We start from the raw sequence: 10,677 nt of genomic DNA, 5'->3' as shown, positions 1-10,677 counted from the left end.
GCGGGCCGCAGGCCGGGCAGCTGCGAACCGCCCACACCCGGGACCCTCACCTGCCGGCTGACAGCGGCCATGACGGCCCTGGGCTGCCGGAAGCCGCCTGGCTCCCTGTCCGTCACTTCCACTCTTCCGGCTGCGCATCGCCTCTCTCCCGGCCCGTCAGTCACAGCGTCCGGACAAGCACGAGGGCACAGCACGTGCGTTCCGCTGCCGAAGAACCTGCGCCGGGGCTGGAAGGCTGAGGGTCCCTGGCCGTCTGGAGGTCCATCTTGGCATTGATCCCCTTCGTTCTATAGGCTCTTCTGATGCAGCTCAAATCTCTGGCTGTCCTCTGTCGGTGTACTGTTCTAGCCAGTTTTTCATTCTCTTCAACAAGATTTTACTTTCATGTAACATTAATGATACTGTGTGGTAATTTCCACATTCTGGTGGATCAACATTTTTAGGAAGGTGAACAAATACGGATCTCTTCCAGGCAGTTTGCTAGGTCTTCCAAGTTTCTTGGCATAGCTTTTTGAGCAAGTCCAGGGCTACATCGGTTTGTTGAAATATACCAATTCCATATATTCTTGGGGCATTGTTTTTGGCCAATGCCTTCATTGTAGCTTGAACTTCTTCATTACCACTGATTCTTGACCTTATGATACTTCCTCAAGTGGTTCCATGTCAGCCAATTCTTTCTGATACAGTGACTCTGTATTCCTTCCATCTTCTTTTGACATTTCCTCAATCATTCAAGATTTTGCCAATAGGATCCTTCAGTATTGAAACTTGAGATATTGCAACTGCTAAATTTTATCAGGTCTCTCAGCTTGAGAAATGCTGAGTTCTTCCCTTTTTATGTCCTAACTCCAGCTCTTGCACATTTTATTATACTTTGCCTTATCTTCTCACACTGCCCTTTTGAAATCTTCTGTTCATCTCTTTTACTTCACCATTTCTTTTCTTTGTTTTGGCTTCTTGACATTCTGGTGCAATTTTTAGAGTCTCTTCTGACCTATTTTGGGATTTGCTTTCTCTCCTGTCTTTGTAATGAATCTTTGTTTTCTTCATAGGTGATATCCTGAGTATCATCCCACAACTCATCTGGTCTTTTTATCATTAGGGTTCAGTGTCCACATTGCCACACACTTTTAAATTGACGACTGTGCTTAGAAACACATTTGTGGGTTTTTTTTCTCGATGTATTACCATCATTTACGGCAATGTGTTAAACTTATTCTTGAGACGGTTTTTAAATTCAGGTGGAATAATAGACTCAGAGTCGCCTTTTGGTTCTTGTGAACTTGTTTCCATTTTCTTCAGCTTCAATTTGAACTTATATGTGAATAATTGATGGTCTGTTCCACAGCACCTGGCCTGGCTTTTATTCTTTTCACAGATGTAGTCAATCTGACTCCTCTGTAGTCCATCAAGTGAGGTTCACACGTATAGTCATCATGGGTTTTTCTAAAAAGTTATTTATAATTAATACATCACTGATTATACAGAATTCAATCATCCAATCCCCAACCTTTTTTCTGTCACCAAGTCCGTACTTTCTGACTACCATTTCTTCCTTGTTTCCAACTTTTGCCTCCTAGTCACCATTTCACACTGCAGAAGTTAGTAGAAAGCCTCAATTTCCTCTTCTTTGACTTTAGTTATTGGTGTGTATATTGAATAGTTGTATTAATAGTTCTCTTTGCATGTGTACGGTTAGTATTCTACTGCTTACAGCACTGTACTTCAGAATAGTGACATGGTCTTTTTTGCTATGAAATAGAAATCACTCTTCCTCAGTTTTTAGTACTTTAATGTTGGCTAAAGACAGGCCATTTCCTGTGGCTTCAATGAAGAAAGACTCTTTGCAAAAGTGTTTTATTATTGGGGTAAAAATTGAACAAAGATGGATTCAGACTTAGACATTAAAGATGTTTTTGCCTCATTGCTAGGTATTATCAAGCTGCCTTTCACTCATAGCAAGCCTGTGATTGCCCTATCCGGTGCCATCCTCGGGATCTCTGATATACTCAAGCCATTTCTGCAGTCACTTGGTCAATCCATCTTGGTGAAGGCCATTCATTCCTTTCCCTGACTCTCCACCTTTCCCAGTATGATGTCTTTTCCCAATGATTGGTTTCTCCTGACAACATGCCCAAAAGCATGTGAGAGGAAGTTTCATCATCCTTGCCTCTAATGAGTACCTTAACTGTGGTTCCTCTAAGACAGATCTGTTCCTTTGGTAGTCCATGGGATATTCAAATTCTTAGTGTGTGAAAAAATCTGTATTCTGTATGAAACTAAGGCTACATACACAAAGCAGACAACTCTGTTCTCTGCTGTTGTTCGATGCCATTGAGTCTGCTCTGGCTCACAGAGCAGAAGCCAGCCCTGCCCAGACATGAACCCTTCACAAGTACAGCTGTGCTCCAGCCCAGAGCTGAAGTTGTGGGCTCAGGACATCTATGTGAGGGTTATCCTCTTTCCCACTGACTCGCTCCTCTAACAGACATGATGCCATTCTTGAGGAAATGACATCTCCTGACAGTGGGCTCAAAGCCTGAGATGAAGGCTCCCCCTCCTCGCGTTTAATGAGGCATCTTGTTGTTGTTATGTGCCATCGAGTCACTTGCGACTCATAGCCACCCTATGTACAACAGCTCTAAACTCTGCTCTGTCCTGTGCCAATCTCATTGTCTCTGACACACTCATCCCGATTGTCCCAGTCGCCGAATCAATCCACCTCCCAGAGGGCCTTTCCCTCCTGCGCCTGCCCTCCACCCTCCCAAGCATGATGTCCCTCTCCAAGGACCAGTCCCTCCTTACAACATGACCAAACTATGTCAGACGAAGCCTCAGAATCCTTGCCTCCAAGGAGCAGCCCGGTTTAACCCTCTTCATGATGAATCTGTTTTCTTAGCAGTCCATGGCACTCTCAGCACTCTTCTCCAACACCAAAGTTCAAAAGCATCAACTCTCCTTCTATCCTCCCTGGTCGTTGTCCAGCTCTCTGACGCATAACAAGTGATTGCAAAGACCATGCATGGCCTGTACCAGACACACCTTACTCTCCAGAGATACATCGTTGCTCTTGAGTACTTTAAAGAGGTCCCTAACAGCACACTTTCCCATCGCAATACGTCTTTTACTTTCCTGGCTGATGGTGCCGAAAGTATTGATTGTGGAGCCAAGCAGACTAAAGCTGTGAACAATCGCAATCTCTTTACCATCCATCCTGATGCTGCCATACCTTTCACTGGAAGACATGACTTAAGTGATAAAACGCCACACTTCCTGGCAGAAAGGGACAACTATCTTCTGACTAAGCAGTCTAATTTAGGTTTCCTTTTAGGATAGTCAATTCTGTTTCAGACTAATTGGTTTTAATTCTTAAATTTCAGATCTAGATATGAGGTTTTAAGCATATAGAGTTGGGACAGGAGGATGAAAAAGAATTTAAGAAAGGTTTTCTTTTCAACTGTTTAATCTCACTGAAAAGCAACAATGTCAGTCTGGAGACTACGGTACACTTGATTCAGGTCATAGTCTTTGCAATCACTTCTATGTGTCAGAAAGCTGGACAATGACTAGGGATGATAGAAAAATAATAGATGCTTTTGAGCTGTGGTGCTGGAGAAGAATATCAACTATAGCATGGACTGCCAAATAACAAACAGATTCATCCTTAAGAGAATGAAGCCAGGCTGCTCCTTGGAGGCAAGGATTCTGAGGCTTTGTCTCACATACTTTGGGCACGTTGCAAGGAGGCACCAGTCCTTGGAGAGGGACATCATGGTTAGGAGGGTGGAGGGACAGCGCAAGGGAGGAAAAACCTCAATGGGATGAACTGATTCAGTGACTGAGGTAATGGGAGTAGGTGTGTCAGAGACAAATAAGGTTGGCCCAGGATAGAGCAGGTTTCAGGGCTGTTGTACATAGGGTCGCTGTGAGTTGCAAGTGACTCGATGGCATATAACAACAGTCTAATCTCACCACTTTTAAACACCAAATATTGTTTGGTGGGCCTTTCCCCCTGTTTTACTCACTTACCTGTTGGAGCTAAGAAAAGGGCTTGCTTCTAAAAGAGTATAAACACGTTTACAGAGCACCTGCTCTACCAGGCACTAAGCTGGTGCTCAAACACTGATGTGACTGAATCTTCAGAGGATAAAAAATTATTTCATAAAAGGACTGTTTGCATCTATAAAGCATTAAAACACTGCTATTTTGTTTTCTATCCTAATACTCAACAGTCAAGACCTAAAAATAAACTATGATCAATTATTTCATACTGACAGAAAAACCCTGTGTGCAGGGAACCAAATTGAAACACACCATCCTGTTCCAGGGAAAGTTCAGGCTGGGCCACATTGTCTGACACTTGGACAGCCTCTGCAATCATCTATGAAGCTGATCTCTGGACCATGTTGGAGGCATGGACTGGCGCAGTCTGGGCGGCCTGGCCCTATTAGCTCCTGGCTTTTCCATCAACACCCTCAGAGCCGTCTGCTCTTGTCTGCTGCCCCCAGCTGGTGTCATTTATAATAATTTTCTCTTTTTATTGGTTTTCATACAGTAATTTGTTTACATTGTTTTATGCATGTATAGTTTTTTTATACAATCTTTCATTTACATTGTTTTGTACTTTCATATACATTGTATTTTATAAAATTAATTACTATTAATCTATGCCATCTTTTCAAGTCCCCATTGAATCTTTCCTGTTCCTTCAACTCCTGATCTGTCCATTAAACTTTGCTATCCTAGTGATTTCTACTCTTCCCCTTTCCCTTTTTGGAAATCTGTACACAACCCTGCTTGCTGAAACTGAGGAGGACCTGAAGTGCTTGCTGCAGAAGGTCAAGGACTGCAGCTTTCAATATAAATTAAAGCTCAACTTCAAGAAAACAAAGATTCTCATCATCACTGTGCGTACTGGCAGCATTATAATAGATGGTGAAGAGATTGAGATTGTTAACAGCTTTAGTTCGCTTGGCTCCACAAACAACACTCTTGGTACCATCAGCCAAAAAAGCAAGAGATGAATTGCATTGGGAAAATCTGTCAGGGAACTCTCCATAGTACTGAAGAGCAGTGATGTCAGTCTGAAGACTAAGGTGTGCCTGATCTAGGACATAGTCTTTGCAATTGCTTGCTATGTGTGAGAGAGCTGGATAATGACTAGGGATGATGGAAAGAGAATTGATGACTTTGAGCTGTGGTGCTGGAGAATAGTATTATATATACCATGGACTGCCAGGAAAATAAACAAGTTTGACCTAGAGAGGGTGAAATCAGGCTGCTCCTTGGAGACAAGGATTCTGAGGCTTTGTCTGACATACTTTGGGCATGGTGTAAGGAGCGACCAGTCCTTGAAGAGGGACACCATGCTTGGAAGGGTGGAGGGACAGAGAAAGAGAGGAAGACCATCAATGAGATGGATTGACTTCGTGACTGGAATAATGAGGGTAGGTGTGTCAGCGACAATAAATTTGGCACAGGACAGAGCAGATTTCACGGCTGCTGTACACAGGGTCGCTATGAGTCAGAATGCATACTGAAAGCTGCAGACTCTGACCTTCTGCAGCAAGCACTTTAGGTCCTCCTCAGTTCCAGCAAGCAGGGTTGTGTCATCTGCATAACACTCAGGTTGTTAATGAGTCTTCCTCCAATCCTGAGGCCACATTCCTCCTCATACAGCCCAGCCTCCCAGATGATTTGTTGTGCATATAGATTGAAGAGGTATGGAGACAGTATACAATCCCTGACATACATCCTTTCCGATTTTGAACCATGCAGTGTTTCCTTGCTCTGTTCTGACCACTCCCTCCCGGCCCAAGTTTTGCATAAACACAATCAAGTGTTCTTGAGATTCCCATTCTTCTCAGATTTAGCCAGTTTGTTGTGATCCACACAGTCAAACATCTCTGCATAGTCAATGAAAGACAGATAGACATTCCTCTGGGACTCTTTGCATGCAGCCAAGATCCATCGAACACACCCATGAGAAGTCAGAGACAATGACTCTCGAATGTGAAGAAATTCAAACTGCCAACCTCAACAACCTCTGTGCAGCATCCATGCCCAATCTGCTTAGAAATTCCATCTTTGCTTCCCCTCAGGGTCAGAACAGGTTAGGCATTAGCTGACCTTACTTACATTCTTGACCATGCATAATAAAGTTCTGTTGGCCCCTAAATTTTGGCTGTTTAAAATCTCACATTTCTGCCATAACACCATCAGAGACAGTGGGGTGTTGGGCAGTGCACTCACAGTGAATGGGGTGGCAGCACTCCTTATCATGTGGGCAGGAACTAGAAATGACCATGCTCTGCAAGCCTGAAGAGCTCAAGTGCCTCCTGGGAGGGGCCTGGAACTGCAGTGTCCAGCCAAGGTATACAGAGGGATACCAGCAGTCAGGACCCCAGAGTCTGCAGCAGAGGCAGGCGGGGGTTGGGTTAGTGTGTGCATGACGTGGCCTTTTGCTTTTGTGTTCTTCCTGTTTTCCACTCCCAGCTGCCCCCTATCCTCCAGGGCAGGCTGTCCCACACCTATCTGTGAGGGAGCTGGGGCCCAGATAGGGCCACTGAGTTGCAAGAATGGCCGCTGGGGCCTGAGGAAGATGGGCAAGGGCAGTTAGGACAGAACGCACCCCAGTAGTCACACACAGTTTGATGCTACTGGCCATCTCTGGAGGGCACTAAGATGCCAGCACTGAGCCCTGGTGAGGTCCCTGCAGGGGCCCCCAGGAGGGAGGGGGTGGGCATGCAGCCTGAGGCTGTAGCCCAGTGAAGTGGCTGGCCCAGGAGAGAACTGGGGGGCGTGTCCCAGGGCGTGGGCGGGCGTGGCCCGGGGCGTGGCCCAGGGCAGGGCAGGGCTGGATGGGCGTGTCCCAGGGGGCAGTGTGGGCGTGTCCTGCGGTGGTGTGGCCACCTGAAGACCTAAAGAGCCGTTCACAGGAGCAAGAAGGGGCAGAAAAGCCCCAGGTCCTCTTAGACTGAGCATTCCTGCAAAACCCAAGACCGCACCAGAAAGGGAGGAACCCCCACCAGGAACTCCAAACTGATGCAGACCCAACTTCTCTCCAGCTGTCCCCGCACTGAGGTAAATGAAGACACGACCAGGTAAACGGAGCTGTGGGAACTGTTTACTAACAAAATTGCTTTCATTCGCTCAACGTACAAGAACATGAATTAATGAACCAATGTGGTCCCTGGATTAGCCCATCCCACAAAGCCCGCAGCCCGACCGCTGACAGGCATGTGACCATTCAGAGGAATTGCACAAAGCATCTGTGCTGCGCCTGGGTCTGCAGCGCGGCGTGGGGCAGAGGATCTTCTGTGGGAGTACAGCATCAGGACTCCCGAACATCCGGAGATCATGTTGTCAACAGCAGAGCCCACACCTCACAGGCAGGTCCTAGGATGTCTCTGCACTCAGCACAGGGGCCCCACATTGCCCCACTTGGCCCAGGCTCCCCCTGCCACCTCGACACTCACACTGCCTGGGACATCAGTGTCTGCACAAGAGAAGACAGGGAGCTCCAGGCTAGCCTCTCACTGGAAGAACTCCAGGACAGAATCTCAGGTTCCTCAAACCCCGAGATCTATTAGGTACTGCAGGGGGTCAGCCTGGAGCATCCAAGTTCATGCACTGACCAGGCAGTGACCACGACAGAGTGACCAGGCACAGCCAACGGCTTCCTCTCTCTCCACAGCACAGTCAGGCCATCACAGCTGCAGTTCTCAAGCCTGTGCCTCCACCTGCTGTGCCACCTTGCTGAGGGTTCAGGTGGCACGTGTCGCACTTGAAAGCAGTACACTTGGCTTGAGAGCCCACATGAGTACAGAGACTTCTGTGTGCTGGGCAGTGCAGGATAGGGCTGCACCTCCCCAGTATCCCTCATTCCCCACACAGCTCACCTGGCCTGCTCACCCGGCACACCTCTTCCCAGGTGTAGTCAGCCAGGTTCACCGGCTGTGTCAGCCATGGGTCCTCTACCAGCTTCTCCAGGGTGGTGCGCTGGTCAGGAGCTGGCTGCAGCAGGCCGGACACAAGGCTCATAAGCTCTGGGGACACAGAAGCCACCATTATGAGCATGGAGAAAGTGGATTCCCACCAGGTCTGGGTGCTAAGGACACAAATACCACCGCTGTGCACCTTGGGGACACAGAAGTCACCACCCTGCACATAGGGAAGGTAGACCCCCCTGTATATCTGGGCCCTGGGGACACAGGCCAGCACTCTGGGAAAAGTAAACCCCCAGTGGGTCTGGTCTGGGCCCTGGGGACACAAACGGACCACCTAGATCCCCTGTAATAACGGCAGGCTCCATGACTAGCTCAGGGACCCACCTGCTAACACTGTGTCCAGGGCCCCTCACTGTGCTTTGGGAAAGGCCCCTGAAGTGACAGCCACTTAGCTGAGCTGGAGGCAGCTCTAGTGGCCCAGTTCTTGGCAAGAGGTGCCAGCCCAAAGGTGGATAAGTCTGGAGGTACATCCACACACTCCAAGGGAGATGGATATACACTTTCCTCGCATGGAATCTCCAGCCCCCAAGAATCCCCCTGGAGGGTTCCTAAAGTCAGTTCTGACTGGATGGCAGTGAGTTTGTCATTTTGTTTCCTTAAACCGCGCTGGACAATGCAGAGGTGGCCACCATGTCTAACTGGGCTCTGGCTGTGGTAGTTCTCAACACAAAGAGCACAGCACTTGATCTGACGGGGGGTGGAGGAGGGCCTGGCCCAGGGGAGCTCCCTGGTGGGCACAGTGGAGGGCCAGCACCAGCTCAGCAAAGGCCCTGGCCTCGAGCCTAGAAGCAGGACTGGCTCCTCCAGCAGTGTGGCCGTCGGCCTGACCTGGTCCCCACTCCCAGCCTCATGCCCAGCGCACACTGGGAGCCTCATGGGGCTTCAAGATCAGAACCTGAACAGTGTCCCACAGCCTTCTCAGGGAGACTGCCCTGAGCAGATGAGGATGGGAGGTGTTTAGAGACAATGAGGACATAAGATAGCTGGTGAGGACGAAAAGGAAGTGCAGTACTGATGGGACAGGGCATGCTAATGAGCAGAGGTGATGGACACGTGTCCTGGACAGGGCTGTGGCCCTACAGGGTGACTCACCTTCTGACACCACATACGGAGGGTTCAGCACCGCCTCCATAGTCTCCTCCAGCTCACAGAAGGGGTTCTCCTCAAATATCAGGGTGTACAGGGTGACGCCCAGCGACCACATCTCCAGCTCTGGGCCCTGGTACCTGTATGGTGAAAGATAAGGTGCTGTGTGGTATTGTAGCAAAGTGAACAGTCCACATGGCAGAGGCCTCTGCCCAGTGAGTCACCAGTGGGCAGCAGACAGCAACACAACCCCACAACCCCACAGTGCACCCTCTCCTGTGGCCCCACTACACGCCCCATAGGGCTTTAGCACTGCTGCACTCAGAGGACTCAGTGTCGTTCCTGGCATGGGCCCTGCGGGGCACAGGCCTCAGGGCAGGGCAGGGGCCTCAGCATAGGCCTCGGGGCAGTGGCCTCAGCGTGGGGCCCTCAGCACGTGGTCCAGGCCCCTGGTGTATTGGGAAGGCAGTGGTGGTGAGCACAAACACCAAACATCAGGCCACACAGTTCAAATCCCAGCTCCACCCAGGGCTGACTTGTCCCCATCGGCCTGTCATAAGAGTAGCAACAGCCCCCATCCTCCTAGAGGTGGGACTGTCAGCACAGCCGATCACAGACCGTGGGGACACACCTCTTTACATGTGTGTGGAGACAGGCTGCATGGCACAGCATGCGACCCTGGGGCCAGGTGGTTCCTACAAAGACAAAGGTGATAATCAGGCACCTGCACCCCAAGAGGTAGAGTCATGTGTGGTTGAGTCTGGGGGTCTCTGGTCAGCAGCAAAGCCACCTCCAGGCAAGGATCCACCGTGAACAAGAGCCCTTGTGGTCACTGTCATCTCAGGGGCCCTAAGGGTGACTCTTGTCACCCTGCCATTAAAGTGACTGAGCAAAGCAGCAGCTTCTGTCTCTATTGGGAAAGCGCCAACTTTTAAAAAAGCAACTCAAAGGCTTTCATTTTCTGGTGTCCCATTATAGTAGATGAAACTCCACAAATATAACGAAGAGATGGGAAAATGATGAACTCTTGCATCTACTGCCCAGCTCTCCTGACCAATCCTGGACCTCACTCAGCCTGCCTGCCTGCTTACTTTTCAAAGCTTCCCCTTCCACTAACCCTCACTACAAAAGGCACAGGATGACCCCATTTCCCACGAACCCATCACAGTTCTCCAGTGCTATACATACGGGTTTCCCATGAGAACTTCTGGTGCACAGTACTCAATTGTTCCACAAAAGGTATAAAATAATTTCCCCCTTTCCAAGTAGGCCGCAGAGCCAAAGTCAATCAGCTTGATTGTGAAGTCCTCCGCAATCACAATGTTCTCGTCCTTGATGTCCCGGTGAATGATGCCCCGTGCATGCAAATATCCCACCGCTGACACCAGCTGAAACCAGGAGGCCAAAGACAGCTGCTCAAAAACCAGCTCAAATAAACCTGCGTTTGTAAATCATTACCAACAAGGGAGGAAAGAGGAAAGAAAGAACAGTAACAAAAAATAAACCCCATTCCACTCACGCAGAACTGAAGACAGCACTCAAACCAAAAGGTGGGAAGGGGGCGTGGCATGCCCATGGCAGG

General features: G+C 49.0%; 2 protein-coding genes across 2 annotated transcripts in view; both read right to left on the bottom strand.

The window, feature by feature from the left end:
- The window catches only part of MTERFD2 (MTERF domain containing 2), a 3,305-nt gene extending 3,234 nt beyond the window's left edge, over window positions 1-71 (bottom strand). The window contains exon 1 of the mRNA XM_006893491.1: window positions 51-71. Within this exon, the coding sequence (XP_006893553.1) occupies window positions 51-71 (21 nt within the window). The remainder of the gene's footprint in view (window positions 1-50) is intronic.
- An 89-nt stretch (window positions 72-160) lies between these two features.
- PASK (PAS domain containing serine/threonine kinase) overlaps window positions 161-10,677 on the bottom strand; it is a 52,983-nt gene continuing 42,466 nt past the window's right edge. Inside the window, exons 14-18 of the mRNA XM_006893490.1 lie at window positions 10,284-10,483; window positions 9,102-9,235; window positions 7,902-8,048; window positions 6,390-6,410; window positions 161-216 (exon numbers count right to left, since the gene is read on the bottom strand). Of these exons, the coding sequence (XP_006893552.1) occupies window positions 161-216; window positions 6,390-6,410; window positions 7,902-8,048; window positions 9,102-9,235; window positions 10,284-10,483 (558 nt within the window). The remainder of the gene's footprint in view (window positions 217-6,389; window positions 6,411-7,901; window positions 8,049-9,101; window positions 9,236-10,283; window positions 10,484-10,677) is intronic.

Source organism: Elephantulus edwardii, unplaced genomic scaffold (assembly GCF_000299155.1).
Source record: "Elephantulus edwardii isolate Elephantulus edwardi_28Jun2011 unplaced genomic scaffold, EleEdw1.0 scaffold00127, whole genome shotgun sequence".
Taxonomy (NCBI): Eukaryota; Metazoa; Chordata; class Mammalia; order Macroscelidea; family Macroscelididae; genus Elephantulus; species Elephantulus edwardii.
The sequence above is the reverse complement of the archived record's forward strand: the minus strand, read 5'-3'. Positions and strand labels throughout refer to the sequence as shown.